Source organism: Cornus florida, unplaced genomic scaffold (assembly GCF_030987335.1).
Source record: "Cornus florida cultivar Cherokee Brave unplaced genomic scaffold, ASM3098733v1 CherokeeBrave_3.0.0_Hap2_Chr05, whole genome shotgun sequence".
NCBI classification, from domain to species: Eukaryota; Viridiplantae; Streptophyta; class Magnoliopsida; order Cornales; family Cornaceae; genus Cornus; species Cornus florida.
In genome coordinates, this window is record NW_026775575.1 from 6,314,694 (window position 1) to 6,334,706 (window position 20,013).

Sequence of the window (20,013 nt, forward strand, 5' to 3'; positions counted from 1 at the left end):
GCCCCTTTAACATGTTTCACCTTAAGGTGATAAATTTGTAAAATACTAGGTCGATGCATGCTCATCTCCTACGAGTAGCTTTATGTTACTCACCCCTACGATACTGGGGTTTATTTCGGGTACGAAAACTTGGTTCGTGACGCCTAGCATTCCTTGGATGTCGTGTAGCTTTCAAGTTTCCATTTCATGCAAATGTTAGCATGAAATGTCATTTTATAGACTTATATGTCAAAATATGTATATTTGATTCCATGTATGTAATGTGTACTTAAGTACACTCCTTTCAATGTATTTGATATGTATGAGATGAGGCCGGAGGCCAATGACCATTATATTGTATTCTATGTACTTTTTAACTTCATGAAATATTGTGAAAATCTTGAAAAATCGCAAGTCATTGCTTCACCATGGTTGCATCGGGTGTGGGAATTCCGTTTTCATTATTTCATAGGGTCTTATAAATCATGTTTGAAGTATGGCCAAGGGCCAAACGGTCATTTGATCCTGTTTTGTATTTTTGGATTCCGAATTTTCATTCCAAGTTCCATTTTTGCCTTTTTTCCCGTTGGGTGGTCGAATTTTGTATCGGTGGTATTTTTAAGTTGTGGACCATTGTAGCACGTCCAAATAGGTAAATTACGTTTGCGTCCATGGTCGTTTCCGGGCAAAACCTTATCGTTTGTGTTTTGAGCCTCTTGTGAATTCATTTCGCACTTTTTTTACATATTCTGATCTAGGGGCATTATAGACTTTTCATGGTGGTTTTATTTTCTTCTTTCAATATGGTTGAATAGAAAACATTATTTTAGGAGGGGTTTCTTTTCCGTGTTTTTCCAGAAAATATCGTCTTGATATCGGAAATCGCTTACGAAGTTCAGCTCTCAGTTTTTCAATTTAGCAGCTTTTTGGACCTCCATGACAAGATTTCATGGAGGGGCATTTCGGGCATTCTACATTGTGTTTTTTTTAAATTCTCATTTGAGTCACATAGAAAACTTAATTTTGAGGGGGGTTTCTTCTTTGTGTTTTTGGAAAAAAATTCATCTAGGCCTCCAAATTCAGTCTCTGTTCTGGATTTTTCTGAGAAATAACCCCATAGCAGCTTTATGGGCTGCTGCTGCCAGCCATGGTGCACTCAGCGCGCGCGCATGGGCGTGCGCATGGGGCTATCATGGCCCCTCGTCGGGCCACCGCGACGTCAATTCTTCTTTTGGGCTTTTCTCCTTCGTCCGGACTCCAATTCAAGTGAATTTTTTTTTTTGAACTTGACTAATTTTTCGCTGTCTTTCCAACGGTGTGCTCGGTTGCACCCGGTTCTTCCTGGATAATTACCAGTTTACCCTTTTTGCCTTAAGTGCTCGTTTTTCTTCGTCATGCCGTTTCACCTTCGTCCGGACTCCGAATCATGCGATACTTGAGTCAATCTTGATTAGTTTTTCATTGTCTTTCCAGCGGTGTACTCGGTGGCTTCCGAATCTATAATTTTCAAAAGACTATTTTGCCCCTGGGGGCTTATTTGTCATATTTTCGATCTTTTGCTTCCGCATCAGTTCTTGTTGAGTTCCACGACCTCATGGAAGGTTACTTTGACTCTTAGAGTCTTATTTTCTATCTTCGCTTCCACATTCAGATCCGTTATCGGATCATCCTTACGGTTCATCACAGGACACGCTAGCCTAAAAACCAGGGTCGTCACACATTACATGTTTAAATTCAAATATACATATTTTGACATATAAGGCTACAAATGGCTTTTCATGCCAACCTTTACAAGAAATGAAAATCTTCAAGTCCACCAATCATCCAAGCATGACAAGAATCGCAACCTTGGTTCTTGTACCTGAAATATGCCCCAGTATCGTAGGGGTGAGTAACATAAAGCTACTCGTAGGAAATGAGCATGCATCAACCTACGTTTTACAAGTTTGCATGATTTAATTATTGTGGTTCATTCCACCTAACGTCTATGTCGAAGGTGAGACTCGAAGACATAGGTTCTCTAGGTTATCAACTAGAAATCTAAAAGTGTGCAATCAACTAAATATAGCAATTTAGTATGGATGTACATTACAACATCAAAATGATGATTCACAAAAATCATAAAACATAGATGTACTTAACAACATCAAAATGATTCACAAAAATCATAAAACATAGATGTACTTAACAACATCAAAATCGCCAATAACCAAAACCACAAGTTACAATATAAACATGATTGTTAACTTGGAATTGAATGCGAAAACAAATAGTGCAAGACTTGGACATCTAAGCTCGGAATTTTGCCGAGACCTCAATGGTTATTCCGGGCACTAACCCGCAAGGAAGACCACCCTAAGTGCGTACTATCTCAATGACTTAGAGGACTCACGTCCCCGTACTAGAGCCAAACCCTAGCCATCTCAACTCAACAATGTTCCAAGATTCTAAAATTAAACCAAATAAGTTCAAACCTTATACATAACTTATATAATGCATGAAAACACCTTTCATGCACAAGTAAGTTGAAACCACACAATCCATTCCTTAGAACTTCAATTCTAAAATGACATACATAATGTCAATTACAAAGTGTGCAATTCACCACACATGACATCAATATGTTCAATAAAGAAAACATATTCTCATGAATATAAATATAACAACGAAGTTGTCCAATGCTCAAAACACAACAAAGTGAATACATAACAAATTCAAGTCCATGATTTGAATATAGAAACAACTTCTAAAATACCAATAGATCCATGGAGCCATTAGATAGAATTTAATTAAACAAGATAATCAAATTCTCTAGATTTCAAATAACCTAAAATTAACATATGTTAAGCAACATATCATGGTCTTTACATATATCAAATCAAAAGTGCAAGATGAGCAAGATATCATCAAATAGAATTTAATTAATTTAAATCAATTAAATCTCTATATTTCAAAAGTTGTCCAAATGATCTCAAATTAATATATATCAAGCACCAAGTCATGATCATACCATATATCAAGTCTAAGATGGATTACAAGCAAAACACAGTTTACTAGAATTTAAATCAAATTAAATCCATTTAATCTCTAGATTTGAAAACTCATCTAAATCAACCCAAATTAATATATATCAAAGATCAACTCATGGCCATGCCCTTTACCAAGTCTAAAATGACTTATAAGCAACTACCATTAATTATAATTTCTCAAATTAATACAATACATGCATACAAGTTGTATAAGTATCAAAAACATACAAAATAAAAAACATATAACCCTATAACATCCCCTACCTCACTAGAGAAGTGTCTCTTTAGAATTCAAGGCAAAATCAACACAAAATGGCAAACCTTTCTAGGGTTATGAAGAGGAAGATGAGGGGAACAAGATGTTAACCAAGGAATTTCCCTGAGGAGACACCAAAGGCACATTTGTTTGGGTTGAGTTTCATTTGGTGTTTCCTGAGGACTTGGAATGTCTCTTGTAGATCAGCTAGGTGGTCTTGAGCTTTCAAGCTTTTTACCAGCATGTCATCCACATATACCTCCGTATTCCTTCTGATTTGATTCTTAAACATCAAGTTGACTAGCCGCTGGTATGTTACACTAGCATTTTTGAGTCCAAAAGGCATCACCTTGTAGCAATACAAACTCTGTTCGTGACAAAAGAGGTTTTTTCTCTATCTGGTGGATGCATTAAGATTTGGTTATATCCTGAATATGCATCCATGAAACTAAGCAACTCATAGCCAGCCATTCCTTCTACTAACATGTCGATTTTATTTAAAACGGTAAAATCTACGCACAACCTCCATTTTTCATTGGCCTTTTTTACCAAAACAACATTGGCCAACCAGTCGGGATAATTAACCTGTTGGATGAAATTAGCTTTCAGAAGCTTGTTCACCTCTTCTGATATAGCCATGTTCCTCTCCGTGGCAAATGTTCTTCGTTTTTGCCTGATAGGTTTGACTATGGGATCCGTGTTTAATCGATGCTCGATCGTAGTTGGATCAATACCAGGCATGTCTTTATGTGACCATGCAAACACATCTTGATTCTGTCTGAGGAACTGTACAAAAGTATTCATGAAGTCTAAGGGGAGTAGAGACCTATCTTCACCTTTTTTGTTACGTCATTGTCATTTAAGCATATCTCCACCAGGTCCTCAATTGACTTGGCTCGATCTCGCTCCTGTTCTTCAATTTCTTCGACAACCAAAGCCTCTTGCTGCTTCTTTTCTCTCAGAGACGCAACATAGCATTCTCTGACAGTGGTCTGATCTCCTCTTAGTTCGCCTACGCCCTGCTCTGTAGGGAAACGCATCAAGAGGTGATAAGTCAAAGTGATTGCCCTCATCGAGTTTAAAGTAGTTCTTCCTAGGATAACATTGTAAGCAGATGGGCAATCCGCCACCAAGAAGTCTACCATGACAGTAACTTGTTTCGGGCTGGTTCCTGCAGTGACGGGAAGAATGACAGCTCCTAGAAGGTAAACCTTATTGTAATACCCCTAGTTTTCAAAAGGATAGGATTGGAAGTTTAATTTTATTTTTCACTGATTAATTGATTTTGTTTTATGACTTAGTTGTTTTGTTTTCTTAAATGATTAATTGTGTTTGCTTAATTGATTTAATTTATATTTGTGTGTATTTAATTTACATGTTAATTGAGATTGTTTTAATTATAACATTTGATTTTATTTAAATTAATTGCCTTAGTAATATGTAACTTGGATTTACCTGTTTAATTACTATACTTATTGAATTGTTTTATTTAACTAATGCAATATTTATTTATTTTTTCTATGATAACTTAGGGTTACAGTTATATTTTTTTTGGCTTATAATTCACGTATTGGTGAGCCGCCGTAGGTTAAAATTGAGATAGTTTCATGGGCCGGTTAGGATAGGGATTAGGGCTTAGTCTCTGATTATTCGTGGACTAGGGTATCAATATACACCTATAAATATAAAGTAATACATGATTTAGGGTTTGGAGAACAGAATAAACGTATGTTCTGTAAACTACAAACAGAGCCCCAGATTGGTAGTGAAAACCAGAAAGATACAGAGATAATCGGAGTGGGAGTTTGGGTGGTTCACAAAACAGAATCAAGGAGGGAAGTTTGGTGTGTATTACCGGACTGCAGTAGGAGCAGCAAGGGTGGTTTAACACTCAGAGACGTGGAATTAGCTTTGCAAGTTTGGGTTTCAAAGGCAAGTCTTGTTCTTACTCTTTCCCTTTAATTCGTGTTCTGTGCATGCCTAGTTAAGACTCCAGGGATTAATCAAAGATTTAAAATAGATGAAACTAATTCTGTATGCATGTTTAAACCAATATATAGTTCCATCATAGTACTCTGTCTTATTGTTGCTTAAAAGTATTAACTGGAAACTTGTTGCCGATTGCTTTCAAATCTGGTGTTAGATTCCTATTGTGATCGTATATTAATGTTGGAGGATTAGTCTGAGACATTAAACAAGCTCTAAAATAAGTACTTAAAACAGTGTTTGAATGCACCAAAATACTCTGTTTTGGGTTGCTTATAAATTTCAAACTAAGTTTCTATGATCAGTGATTATAAACCTATTTTTTTTATGCATGCTATCATTGCATATAAGTGATTTAAAATTTATCTAGGACTGAGTTTAAACCTAGAACAGAGATTTAAAAGCATCACAGAAGCTCCGTTAATCACCGGAGTTGGAGAAGAAAACACAGAAACAGTCGACGGCGTCTAAGGGAGTGAGAGCAGGCTCAAAAAGGGGACAGAGCCGGCTCTGTAACCCTTAGAGCCAGCTCCCTAATGTTGGAGCTGGCTCTTGGCAGCCTTAGAGCCGGCTCTTAGGGCCATAGAGCCGGCTCAATCATCCAAAGAGCAGGCTCCATTTTTCTAGAGCCTGCTCTTGTCCAGTTTTTGCATTTCTGTGAGGTTTTGGGCATGTTTAGGCTATACAGTGTTTTCAGAAGCTGTTTAAAGGCTATTGCAAGGTGTAATTAAATGTTAGGGACTTATGTTAAAGTTGAAAACACTTAGTACAGTAGTGGATTAAGGAAAGGAGTAAGGAACAGCTCAAAAAAATGTCTAAACGTTGCACTATTTGGCTAAGGAAATTAATTACCGGAACTTAGCAAATTGTTGGTATATGAATTAATTATATTTAATCCTATTTTCCACCATGTAATGAATGTAGTGAATTATCTGTAAATTCAACTATGATTGGTTTGGAATGAATTTGGTACTTAAGGGCTGTTAAAAGGTATCAGTTTTTGCACTGTAGGTAGAATTCAAATACTATGAAATATTTTAGTTATTTAAATTGTTGGAGTATGATAATTAGGTTCTGAAGTGAATACCTAATGTTGATATGTATGTATGAATTCATATGGGTGCATAGTTTGGAGGATGGTAGTTGATTATATAGTGTTGTAGTAACTGTGCTATGTTGGAGGATTTGCTAGTTTTTGATATTAGAACTTAACAAGGTTGTTAAATATGATTTGAATATATATAATAAATCATATGACCATAGTGGTGTAAGTATAGTGAAATAACTACAATTATCTATGCTTAGCTTGGGTGAACTTGATACTTAAAATATTTTTTTCACTGTATCAATTCGTGGACTATAATGGAGTATGTGAATGCTTGACTTTATTGCAGCACTTTACATTATTGGAATTAGATTTTAGGCCCGTAATGAATGCCTATTATTTATGTATATGCATTAAATTTATCTTGTGCATATTCTGGAGTGTGGTTGATGACTACTTAACATTGTATGGTCAATTGTGTTAACTGGAGGATTGTTTGTACCGGTATGGGACGGTGACATACTAGGTATGGATTTATTCAAACACTAAATCCTACCTAAATTGGAATGAGTTGGATTAACCATAAAAAGGTTAAGTCCTACTTATATGGATGTATATATATGAACCGATATGGGACGGTGTCATATTGGGGAAGGCTTAGCTCAAAATACTAAGACCTATCTAAATTGGATTAAGGTATGGATTAACCATAGAGGTTAAGTCCATCACTTACATGTGTCATATCAATTGTGAATTGAAAGACTTATTATGGTTTCAGGATGGATTTATTATACAGATGTCAGACCACTACACAGATGGATGATATTCTGTATTAGGAGGAGTACGGACTTTATATATTTATTATATGTGTCATGGTATGAGCCTGAGTCTCAAGACCATGGTTAGGGCGCGTATATCGCCTAGGATGGATAACTGGACATAAGTGTTGTTCCCTGGTAGGTCTAGGTACTCATGCCCACCTTAGGGTGCGTATTTGCATGTTACCTTCTATTCAGGCTGAGACAGACCTACTGGACTAGCGAGCGTCCTATAGTGTGTACTATATATACATATATGGACTACTCTAGATATTGTTGAGTCTTTCTAGGATGTATCTGCGTATCGGATTACTGTTTGGATCGTAGTAGATCAGGACTTGCATGTGGGCCTGACCCACTCTATTATTTTTTAGGTGTTCGACAGTACCAGTCTTAGAGCTGGATCGTGTTGATGCAGATACAGACACTCACTCTTCCGGTTATATAGGATTTCCTTTCTATTTTAAATTTTGGTTTTTAATTCTGTAAATTTGTTCAAGGTTTGGGATTAGAGGTCCAGTAGGTGGATTCCCGAGTTGTACGGTTTTAAATCATATTAATTTATTTATTTCAAGTTTGAGGATTCTTATGTTAGATTTCTTTCAGCGTATTATTAATTTGTTCTTAATTCAGTTTTTTTTCTGCTTGTTTATATATTAATTGTTTGGTATCCCTCGGATCTGTGCTCGGACTTGATCACCCGTGGCTCTAGAATCGAGCGGTATCACACTTATCTCCCGTGAATCCCACCAATGGTGATTTAGTAGGTTTAAGTTTCTCCTTACCAATATTCATTTTGCTGAATGCATCAAGGAAAATGATATCAGCCGAACTTCCATTATCCACCAAGATCCATCGAGTAGTATAATTAGCGATCATTATGGTGACAATGAGGGGGTCGTCATGAGGTTGTTGCACATCCTAAATGTCTTCGTCTGAGAATGTAATAGCAGGATCACCTAGACGAGGCATCTTTCGATGTTGAACCTGTACTCCAACTTCACACACCTCAGATGAGCTTCTTATTCTCCTGGCATAAGCCTTTCGAGCTGAGCTTGATTCTCCACCTCCTGCACATCCCCCGGCTATGACCCTGATTTCTCCCATTGGTTGTTGATCAGGAGGATGATTATCTCGGCCTGCTCTAGGTGGATTAATATCGGTTCTGTCATTCCCAACAATAAACTTTTGCATATGCCCCCTTCGGATCAGAGTCTCAATCTGATCCTTGAGGTCGAAGTAATCCTCTATGGTGTGCCCATGGTCTTTATGGAACCTACAGTACTTATCACGAGGTCTCCTCGCTGGATCTGACTTCAACTTTGGTGGCCACTTCAAATATGGTTCATCCTGGATCTATAGGAAAACTTGATCTATCGGCATATTTAAAGTAGTGTAATTTATATACCTCTCCGCGTTCTTATAACAAGACGCCCTTTCATTCTGGTTGACCATGGGTTTCTTATACTTGGTTTCTTTTTCATCTCTGGTTGTCAGGGCCGGCCTTTTTTTATCTGCCTTCTTATCCTCCCCTTCTTTTCCCTTTCTCGCAATCACTGCATCTTCAGCATTCATATGTGTAATACCCCTAATTTTAAAAGGATAGTCTCGGTATTTATTTATTTATTTTTATTGTATTTTAATTGTTTAATTGATTATTTGACTAATTGTTTATGTGTTTAATTGAATTAAGTGTTACTTGATTAATTGGCTACTTATTTATGTGTTATTTGTATTTTGTCTAGGTGTTATTTGTATTATTTGTTTAATTAGATTGTGTACTTAAATGATACATTTGATTAATTGTAATTAATTGTAAATTAAATGATTAAATGTTTTATTTTATTTTATTTTATGGTTATGGTTAGTGGTAATGGGTTAACTAATTGGGTTCCATGGACTACTTGGATAGGAGGTTGGATGGGTATGGATAATTACCCAAGGATAGTTCTATATGTATATATATAGATATATATGTATATACATATATATAAAAAGGAAAGTAATTTATTAATATTATAGTAACTTTAGTATTAATAAATAATCTGATGTATATATTTTATATATTTATATAATAAGGATACGTAACATGTTTTAAGTTACCTTTTTAATATTATGGTAACTTTAGTATAAATAAATAATCTGATGTATATATTTTATTTATTTAATGAGGATATAGATAGATTATATACGTAACATGTTTTAAGTTACCTTTTAATATTATGGTAACTTTAGTATTAATAAATAATCTAATGTATATATTTTATTTAATTAATAAGGATATACATAGATTATATACGTAACATATTTTAAGTTACCTTTTTAATATTTTCATTTTTATTTTTCTTTATTAAGTTGACTTGGGTTGGGAAAAGGAATAGGGTTATTATTTAGCCTATAAATACACAACTATAGGTTGAAAAAGGAGTGAAAATATATCACGTAATATATTCTAGAGAGAGAGAGTTAGAGAGAGAAGGAGAAAGAGGAAGGAATGAGGAGAAAACCCTTTAGAGAGAAGATCAAGGAAGAAGAAGTTTAACTTTCAATCCGAAAGTTTAAGGCAAGTTCTTCTTCTATCTCTTTCCCTTTGATTCGTGTTTCTGTACATGCCTAGGAAATTCTAGGATTTATTAAACACATAAAATTAAATAATTATGCATGTTTAATTGGATTAGAACATAGGTTTTATGAATTTTGTTCAAATCTGTTCTTGTGTTATGAATTGATAAATGCATGATTTTGATTTGATTTCCGGTGTGAATTTTTACATGTTTAAATTATGTATTTTTCATATCTGTGGAATGATGGAAAGTAGAAACATGCCTAGGATTCCTGAACATTAAATAGGGACTAGGTTTGGGTTTTAATAAATTTAAATAGACTCAATCATAATGATGCTTGCTATTTGAATGTTTTAAACAAACGAATGGATTTAATCTTTTAAAATATTTTAGCAATTGAGATTAAATGTGTAGGATGAATTGGATATAGAGAATCCTTATTTAACGGTATAATAAAATATCATCATGTATAAGATTCAGTTTGTGTAGGACATATGATATAGGAAGTTTAAAGAAATAATAAGTCATTCCTATTATGTGATAACTTGATATCATATTTATCATAGTTATTTATGGAATGTTTGATGTATTTCCTTAATTGTTACATCAATTGTTGGATTGTGTGGTTTAATGCACCGGTATGGGACGATGGCATTCTAGGGATGGATTAACTTATCAGTTAAGTCCTACCTATTTTATATAAGGGAATGGATTAACTAAAATGTTAAGTCCTACTTATATTTAAGTCAGGTCAGCTGAACAAGTTGAATGACTTACGGAGGATTAATTTATTATATAAGGGAATGGATTAACTAAAATGTTAAGTCCTACTTATATTCAAGTCAGGTCAGCTGAACAAGTTGAATGACTTATGGAAGATTAATTTATACTGGATAGGATGGTTACTAGATTTTATATATATAAGTATGGTGCCATGATATGAGCTCGAGTCTCAGGATCAATGGTTAGGGCGCGTATATCGCTAGGGATGTGTAGCTAGATATAGTGTAGTTGTGTACCCTGGTAGGTCTAGGTACTCATGCCCACTATATGTGCGTTTTGCATATTGCCTACTATTCAGGTTGAGACAACCCTATAGTCTAGTGAGGTTCCTTTAGTGTGTATATATATATATACAGACTACTAGTTACTGTTGGATTGACTAGGATGTATACGTGTATCGGATCTTTGCTTGGACTGTAGTAGAGTGGAACTTGTTTGTGGGCCTGACCCACCATTATTTTTCAGGTGTTCGTCACGAGTAGAGGTTGTTCGTGCTGAGCGGGGATCAGTCTACTTCATTCTTCCGATGCTACATAAGAGTTCCTTTATGATTCAGTTTCCTGTTTTAGATTACTGTCATTTGTTTAGTTTGGATTTTCTAGGGGTCCACACAGTATGGATTCTCGAGTTGTATTTTGGAGGATCAGTTGTATCAGAAGAGTTTATTAATTAATGGAAATATATTATGAGGTTTATTATTAGATTATCATTTTAGTTTCTTATCAGCATTTTATTTATTCTTCTTTATTCTTTTGTACTCTGTGTTCGTTTATTATCAATTTATTTTGATATCCTCGGGTATTCGGGCGTGGGCCTGGCCAACCCACATTCGGAAATCCGGGGGTATCACAATATGTCTTTTAGCTCAAACCAATAACTCGGCCATACTGGTAGGAGGTTCCTCTGATAAAGAAATGAAGAATCTCAAGGTTTGGTGTCCTCCCATGAAGGTGGCTAGGGCCACCTTGTCATCTGCTTCCTCCACCTGCAATATCTCCGTGTTGAAACGACTAATGTAATCTTGCAGTGACTCTCCCTTCTATTGCTTCACAGTAAGGAGGTGGGTAGCTGGCCTTCTATGCCTCTGGCCAGCAATGAAATGGCCCACAAAGCCCTTACTCAATTCTTTAAAGGTTTCGATGGTTCCTGGCTTTAGTTTGTTGAACCATACCCGTGTTAATCCTTTGAGGGTCGGTGGGAAGGCCCTGCACATGATCTCATCTGGCATCGCATGCACGTGCATAAGCGCTTAAAAAGTCTCCAAGTGGTCAAGGGGATCTTTAGTTCCGTCGAAACTCTCAATTATGGGCATTTTAAATTTGCTTGGCAAGGGGCATTTCATAACCGAGGGGTTGAATGACAAGTTGGTCTTCTGCACCAAACCATCTATGGCCGCAATGCCTTTCCCCTTCATGGCCTACATCACATACTCCATCTTTGCCTTGAGATCCTGCATCTCTAAGTCAATGTGGGAAATCTCCTCTGTCTTTTCAATGACAGTTGTGTCTTCATGGCGTCGGGAACTCCGTGGAAGAGAGGGGTGGATCACCTCTCTATGTCGGTTTCCCACATGGCTTTGTTCCACTTTGGTCTCATGTCGGGGATGATGATTATCCTGCTCCTCCAGATTCCCATTACCCCTGTTTGGATTCGAGAGGTCTTGTCATGACAAACTCTATTGAACCGGTGGAACAAGGTGTTGCAAGAGTGCTGTATTTTGCTGGATCAACTGGTCCATACCCTGATTCAGAGTTTGGACCTGCAGTTCCAACGCTACAAGCCGTGTCTGGTCATTTGGGATGTCTAGGTTTAAACCCAACTCTTCCCTTTGCCCAGACCCCTGCGACGATGTTCCTTCGGTAACCATACCGGACTGCAAACATATATACCCAACCAAGTAATTAATTGATTCAAGGGAATTGTCGTTCCCACAGACGGTGCCAGCTGTTGAGGTTGAAATTCACCGTGGCCTAGTACGACACCGTTTCCTGCAAAACAAGGACGGCAAAGTCAAACACCGGTGTGGTGCCGGCCGTTGACCCTCCGATGATTAAGTTAGTGGGGGTTTTCAAATAAAGAACTTCTACTGTAAAGAGTCTTAGTATGAGATTTTTTATGTGTTCCTTATTCCCGAGTCGTCTTCATATTTATAGTCATTTCCCTTATTCTTGATAAGGGAATTTCATCGTCCTTAGCCCATGGAGCTTATCCCGTGGAAATTTTATCCTTTATAAGATTTGAACTTACCCCATGACAAATCTTATCCTTGATACGATTTGTCATCATTCTCATATAATAGGAATGGTTATCCTTGATAACGAGATATTATCGCTTGAAAGTTAAAGAGGTCTGGCGGCTAGTCAATACTTAATTACCTTTGTCGTTAGGTCAAGATATGTTAGGGTTATTTTTTCCTATCATGTACTATAGCATATTTTGCAGCATTCAGTTGGATCCTTCTTGCTTCATCCCTCTGTTCGGGCAAAACACCATCTCGTATATACTAAATAATTGGATCTATCCAGCTCAGCTCATATGGTATGACATTCACCTGCTAGGGATTCGAGCTTAACGGTTCCTCAAGGATAGATGGCTGGTACAGCACACCAATTGGAATCACCCTTGCCAATGTTCCACCTGAGATTGACGCACTGTAGGCTAACCGATCGGCATCTTCATTGTGCTCCCTCGGCAATTGAATAAACTTGATCTGATCAAAACTTCTGGCCTCATGCATAACGGCGGAACGGTATGCCTCCATTGTCTCATTATTTGTTCCATATTCCCCAGTCACTTGCCGAATGATTAACTACGAATCACTGAAGGCGACTAAGCTTTTGACTTTTAGCTCCTTGGCCAACTTTAACTAAGCCAGCAGCGCTTCATACTCTACTTCATTGTTGGTCACTCTGAACTCAAGCCTGATCGCTTGGCTCAGCGTAGTGCCTTCTAGTGTTTATAACTTGACCCCGATTCTTGCCCCCGATTCTTGCCCCCATCTGATTTGAAGAGCTATCAACGAAGAGCTTCCATGAAGATTCTTCAAGACATTTATCTAGCTCATCCATATCACACTCCAGTAAGAAATCAGCCACAGCTTGCCCTTTAATGGCTATTCAGGGTTCATACGTTATGTCAAAAGAACTGAGCTCTATTGCCCACTTCGTCATTAATCCGGACAAATCAGGCTTATGTAGGATCACCCTTATAGGAAATGTGGTTAGAACGACTATAGGATGGGACTCGAAGTAATGCCTGAGCTTCCTCTTTGCTTTTACCAAGGATAAGATTACTCGTTCGGCCTTTGAATACCTTCTCGTTGGCTCGGTCAATGTTTTGCTTACATAGAAAACCGGGAACTGCTTACCCTATGCACATCGTATCAGCACACCACTGGTTGCAATGTTAGAAACTCCAAGGTACAAGAAAAGTTTTTTGCCTAGCTCTGGGGTATTCAAGACTGGTGGGTTCCACATATATTCTTTCAACTTGATCAGCGTTTGCCTCTGTTCATCCCCTCAGGACTGTTTTCCGTGACCTCTGATTGTATCGAAGAATGGCTTGCATCGGTCGGATAACTTAGAGATGAATCGACTCAGTGTCGCTATGCGTCCGGTGAGAGCTTGGATTTCTTTGACAGTGCTTAGATCAGCATTTTTAACAAAGCTTCCGCTTAGGCTGGGCTGACTTCAATCCCTCTGTTGTTGACCACATGGCCAAGGAACTGCCAGGATCCTACGCCGAACGAGCATTTAGTTGGATTCAGCCTCATTCCATAATTCCTTAGTATGCTGAACACCTCCTACAAATGCTTCAAGTGATGGTCCTTCTGGTTGCTTTTTATCACCATGTCATCGATGTAAGCCTCCGCTGTCTTGCCCATTTGATCCTTAAAAATTTTGCTAACTAACCTTTGGTACGTAGCACCAGCATTCTTCAGCCCAAACGGCATGACCTTGTAGCAATAGATCCCTCGTTCAGTGACAAAAGAGGTCTTTTCCTCATCGCTTGGGTCCATTGTGATTTGATTGTAGCCTGAATAAGCATCCAAAAAGGTCAGTCGCTCATACCCAGTTGTTGTGTCCACCATTTGATCAATCTTTGGAAGTGGAAAGCTATCCTTCGGGCAGGCTTTATTCAGATTGGTGAAATCAATGCAAACTCTCCATTTTCCGTTCTTCTTTTGCACTACAACCGCGTTCGACAACTAGACTGGGTATTGTACTTCTTTGATGAACCTAGTCTCTAACAATCGATTAACTTTGTCTGCAATGATCTAGTTGCGCTCCGGGGTGAACCTTCTCTGCTTCTGCCTCACTGGCTTGACGCTCGGATCTACATTAAGGGAATGGCAAGAGACTGAGGGGTTGATCCCTAGCATGTCCAAATGGCTCCAAGCAAATACATCTGCATTCTGGGAAAGAAAATCAATCAACTAACGTTTTTCTTCCTCGGCAAGCCCTGAACCTACCTTTGTGGTTCGATCTGGCCTCAAATGATCAATTTGAACTTCAACTAGGGGTTCCTCGGTTTACACCGGAAGCTCCTCCTCCCCGTTCATGCCGGGGGGAGGTTTCTTTAATTGCTATTGTGTGCTAGCAGAGCGAATGGGTGTTTTTCCCTTCCCTACGGCTTTTAGAGTCACCGAGTAACATTCCTTTACGACAACCTGATCCCCATGGATGTCAATCACCTTGCTCTTGTCCGGACTCAAGCATCTCATCACTTGGTGCAGGGTCGATGGGACTCCCTGTACCCTATGAATCCACCCCCTCCCCATCAACAGATTGTAAGAGGGATAGATCTCTACCACCATAAAGCTCTTGATAAGCTCCATTTCGGCTGCCCGGACAAGCAATTCTACTGTACCGATTGGTTCAACTCGTTTTCCATCAAATCCCAACAACGGATTCCCAGTACATTTGAGCTCCTTTGGCTTGATTTCCAGCTGATCGAAGATGACTTGAGGCATGATATTGGCATTGCTCCCTGGATCAATTAGCACTCTTCGTACCAAACACTCTGCCACTGTTAAATTAACGACCAGGGGGTCTTCATGAGGAATCTGAACTCGCATCAGGTCTGTTTTATCGAATCTTATCTGCGTTGATACGCTCTGCTGGTGCAGAGTGTTGACACTGCCTATTCTCCTCTTCATTTGTGCTTGGCGAAGATACGTTCGGAGTAATTCTTCAAATTTTTCAGTTCGTTCAGGTCGACCATGAATTGCATTTATAATCCGAACGGGCTGAGTGTTATGGTGGTTCGGCTTTTGATTTCTCTTGATTTGCTCAATTAGTCAATTCTGCTCTTGTGCTGGCCCTTAAACATATCCTGCAAACTCCCCCCTGGCAATCAACATCTCCACTTGCCTCATTAAGTTCCTGTATTCATTAGTCTGATGACCAAAATCACTATGAAAAGCACAATGTTTAGACTGATCCCTCTGTTCGAGAGGTTATCTGATTGGCAAGGGAGGACGAAACTTATCTTTGTTTTCTTGGTATAGCCTTGCCAGCGTAAATTTGAGTGGAGTAATCAAGTCATCCTCTCTGGGCCTCTTCTCTGCCTTCCAGGAGGTTTAACGCTGCGGCGGAGCTTGCTTCAGCCGTATCTTAGCTTTGGACTTTTCTTCTGTGGAGATGATAGATGTCTTCCTAGCATTAGCTGCTTCCTCCTCTTCCAGACACACGAAACCATCAGCTCTCTCATTCAACTCGTCCATTGTCTTCGGCGTGTTCACCACCAAACTTGTATGGAACGGTGTCCCTCGGGTCATCGCCAACTTGAACGCTTGAACTGCTGTAGAAGGATGGCACTCTATCACCATGCTCTTAGTTAGGTTAAACCTGGTAAGAAAGGCTTGGAAACGCTCATCCTCATGCTGCTTCATAGTGAACAGACTAAAGATATCTTTTGCCGGGTGCTTATTCCCATAGTACTGGCTTATGAATCGATCACACAGACTACGGAAACTGTCCACTAAGCCCCTCGGCAGGTTCTTGAACCATTTGAGCGCTGGCCCAGCTAAGCTTGTAGGAAAACATTTGCATATCAAGGGATCATTCTCTGTGTTCAGTGCCATCTTCAACTGAATGTGATATATGTGATCGATCGGATCGGTTGTTCCGTCGAACAGAATAAAAACAGGCATAGAAAACTTCCTCAGGCTCAGAGCATTTAGGATCTCGTCAGTAAATGGCGAATCAACCGTCCGTGCTGCCGAACAGAAGGCCTCATTCTCTCTTTCAAACCTTGTGACGATTCTTTGATCTGTAGGTTTTCTTTCTGAGCTCCTATAATCATATGTGGCCATTGAAGGCCAATAAGGTGGATCAAACGACCTTTCCTCAATGAACTCTTTCTGCCACGGTGAGTTAATCTTATGACAATCAAACTTCATATCCTGTTCGCGATTGTGTCTTCCTGATGCAGATTGAAAGCTGTAGCTTCTTCTTGTCTAATCTGCTCACGATGAAGATCTGAATGTATAGATCCTTCTCGATCAACTCGACAAGCATTTGGCGGTACATTCTCCATCCTAACCTCCTCATGGTGGAGATCGACGTGGTTATCTCCCTCTTGCTCACCTTGATGTGCTTCATCAGGCCGCACGCCTCTTTCACCCACCGGAGGCAGTCGCGACGCAACCGGAACCTCTCGGCGCTCCATTCCAGCTCTCAATTCGATCTGCATTTTCTTTTCTCGGAGCTTCGATCATGCTCATCAGTTCATCAAGCTTCATCTGCTGGCCATTCTCCACTGGATTTGAACTCTCTCCTCCGATCATCATTCTGGATCGTAGCAAAGTCATTAACCGCAAATTTCTGATCAGATCTGAACTTTGCCAATGCGAACGCACTAGATCTGGATTCTAGCTTAACTGAATTTTGATCGTAATTGGCTGGATCTGAGTTACTCTGGCGACGAACTTGCCAAATTCAGCAATCTCAGCAAATCTCAACCGCACAGCTCACCAGAACAAGCACAAATCAGAGCTGCGTAGATCGAACGACAACCTCTCAAAATCTACTGGATTCGAGATTCAGCCAGACAAATCACGATTTTACCGATCTTGATTCTACCTTTAACGATCAAGCTTCGTCTTCACGAACTACACTAGATCGAATCAATCTAAATCAAACGCCAATCAATCCTCATCGGTTCCCACAGACGGCGCCATTGAAGATGCAATAATTTTCTCTCTCTAAATTGACAGAGGTTCGTTACACTTCAAACATTTCGATCCTCCTCTCCTCTATTTTTTGTCTATTTATAGATTGTTTACAGTGTTCTAGAAGATTCCTAACTAACTTCCTCCATTGGTCTTATACTCGAGGCTTTTATAACCATGGGCCTGATTGCCTTTAAGGGCCTCCAGCTTCACTCTTCAACATTGGGCTTGCCTGATGACAGCTTGATTTGGGTCCAGGTCATTTACCAGGCCCATTATTCATCATGTGGGTTGGATCCGGCCCATGCCGCCTTTCGTATCCTTAAGTTGTTATTGCTTGGGAACTTTGTGAGCGTATCTTGAACTTATTTATTTTAATTGTGCTTTGGTCCTTGTTGAGGCCTTTTACTTTAATTATCAAAACATCGATCCTTGTCGCGGCCTGTAATGACCCTGTGTGCGGGTGTGCCGTGGGTGGGTGCGAGAGACACTGTCAGGCTACCACACTGGCAAGCTACGGGTGCACAAGTCCCATATCGCCTGAGAGAGGAAAAGGTGAAGTGCGTATATGTAGGTGTGTCACTCCAATTGGTATGAGGCATTTTAGGGTAAAGCCCAAGAGCAAAACCGTGCGGGCTCAGGCCCAAAGCGGACAATATCATACCATGTGGTGGAGTGGGTCGTTACAAATGGTATCAGAGCCTGACCCAACCGAAAATGTGCTGACGAGGACGTCGGGCCTCCAAGGGGGGTGGATTGTGATGACCCTGTGTGCGGGTGTGCCGTGGGCAAGTGCGAGAGACACTGTCAGGCTACTACACTGGCGAGCTACTGGTGCACAAGTCCTACATCGCCTGGGAGAGGAAAATGTGAAGTGCTTATATGTAGGTGTGTCACTCCAATTGGTATGAGGCATTTTGGGGTAAAGCCCAAAGCAAAACCGTGCGGGTTCAGGCCCAAAGCGGACAATATCATACCATGTGGTGGAGTGGGTCATTACACGGCCAATTATTCTAAATGTTGAAAGCATGGGAGTATAGGAACATCGTATGTGGAGGTTGATTGATTGTTGTTGTGGAAGAGAAGTTGTTGATATTTGTTGTTATTGTTGGTGTGTTGACTTGTTTTGTGCATGCATGGTCGAAGATCACTTAATCCACCCCTTATTCCTTTGAATCTAAATATTGAATCCGCCGTTCATAATCCAAGGGGTAGAGGTTGTTTTAGTCAAATTCTTCCGATTTTTTATCACTCCATTACATCAATGGAAGATCACGTTGAGGACCTTGGTCATATAGACCAACAAGGCATGTACCATCCAAATACTGTGTAACCTAATAATGTGAGGCCACCTTTTATTCCACAACCACCAGTTGGCCAAATTCCTCTTGGAATGCTAAGGCAGATCTTTGTACCACCTCCTCCCGTAGGTTAAGTTCCTCTTGGAGCTCAAGTAAAGCAGCAAGTTCCCAATCCTCCAATGGTTCTTAAAGACCATTATGTGCCAAATGAATATAATGCCCCGACATGCACCCGGCTCTCTAATTTTAGGGCGCATCACTATGAAATTAAACCTTCCACTATTCAAATGTGCCCAATTTTCTTTGGGTTGAACAATGAGGAACCATATAAACATTTGAATGAGTTCTTAGAAGTGTGCTCCATCATAAAATACACGAATGTGCCTGAAGAGGCAATAAGGTTGAAGCTTTTCCCTTTTACTTTTCGGGACAAAGCCAAGTCTTGGTTCACCAACTTGTCGGCTAATACCATAACATCTTAGGCAGAAATGCAACAAAAATTCTTAAAGAAGTATTACCCCGCGAGTAGAACCAATGTTATGCGCACATCCATTCGTGAATTTTCTTAAGGGGATGGAAAACTTTTACATGTAGCATGGGAAAAATTGAATGATTTGCTAAGAAAGTATCCATATCATGGCATTCCAAAATGGCAATTAGTTTAATACTTCGATAAAAGCTTATCCGAAACCTATAAGGGTATAGTAGATGTTTTGTGTGGAGGTACTTATTTAGAAAGGCATGAAGATGATATTTGGCACTTATTTGAGAATATGAGTGAAAACTCTATGCATCGGTCATTATCATCTCGCCTAGCTCAAAATTCCAATGTAGAAGGGAAAAAGAACTCTAACTTATGTCAAACAGAGAGTTCAATTGACATTGTCGCCGAAGTTAAAACCTTAACTCAAAGGTTTAATCAATTCTTAATGAATCAAAACTCAGCCAATCAAGCATCTTCCTCTCCTTGTTTTTGTCAAGAGATGTGCATGACTTGCTCAAGTTACACCCATACTTCTTCCAATTGTCCTCATGGACATATTCAAAGTGAGCAACATGAACAAGTGAATGCCGCTTT

At 39.3% G+C, this 20,013-nt stretch overlaps 3 protein-coding genes across 3 annotated transcripts; all 3 read right to left on the reverse strand.

Annotated features, from left to right (window-relative positions):
• Positions 1 to 3,609: 3,609 nt before the first annotated feature.
• On the reverse strand, positions 3,610 to 4,409 carry LOC132306055 (uncharacterized). Its single transcript, XM_059803251.1, has 2 exons — positions 4,101 to 4,409; positions 3,610 to 4,050 (listed from the first exon to the last, which is right to left on the reverse strand). The coding sequence occupies exons 1-2, from the start codon at positions 4,407 to 4,409 to the stop codon at positions 3,610 to 3,612; spliced, it is 750 nt and encodes a 249-aa protein (XP_059659234.1).
• A 10,636-nt stretch (positions 4,410 to 15,045) lies between these two features.
• On the reverse strand, positions 15,046 to 15,618 carry LOC132306056 (uncharacterized). Its single transcript, XM_059803252.1, has one exon. It carries the CDS (start codon positions 15,616 to 15,618, stop codon positions 15,046 to 15,048), a length of 573 nt encoding a protein of 190 aa, XP_059659235.1.
• A 423-nt stretch (positions 15,619 to 16,041) lies between these two features.
• LOC132306057 (uncharacterized) lies at positions 16,042 to 16,863 on the reverse strand. Its single transcript, XM_059803253.1, has one exon. The coding sequence runs from the start codon at positions 16,861 to 16,863 to the stop codon at positions 16,042 to 16,044; it is 822 nt and encodes a 273-aa protein (XP_059659236.1).
• Positions 16,864 to 20,013: the final 3,150 nt, after the last annotated feature.

Bases quoted from the DNA above. Each gene is read 5' to 3' on its own strand.
- LOC132306055 (XM_059803251.1), bottom strand. From the start codon at position 4,409: ATGGTAGACTTCTTGGTGGCGGATTGCCCATCTGCTTACAATGTTATC. The intron at 4,051-4,100 runs GTGAAGATAGGT...ACTTTTGTACAG, and splicing joins ACAATGACGTAACAAAAAAG to TTCCTCAGACAGAATCAAGA.
- LOC132306056 (XM_059803252.1), bottom strand. From the start codon at position 15,618: ATGAAGAGGAGAATAGGCAGTGTCAACACTCTGCACCAGCAGAGCGTA.
- LOC132306057 (XM_059803253.1), bottom strand. From the start codon at position 16,863: ATGAAGTTTGATTGTCATAAGATTAACTCACCGTGGCAGAAAGAGTTC.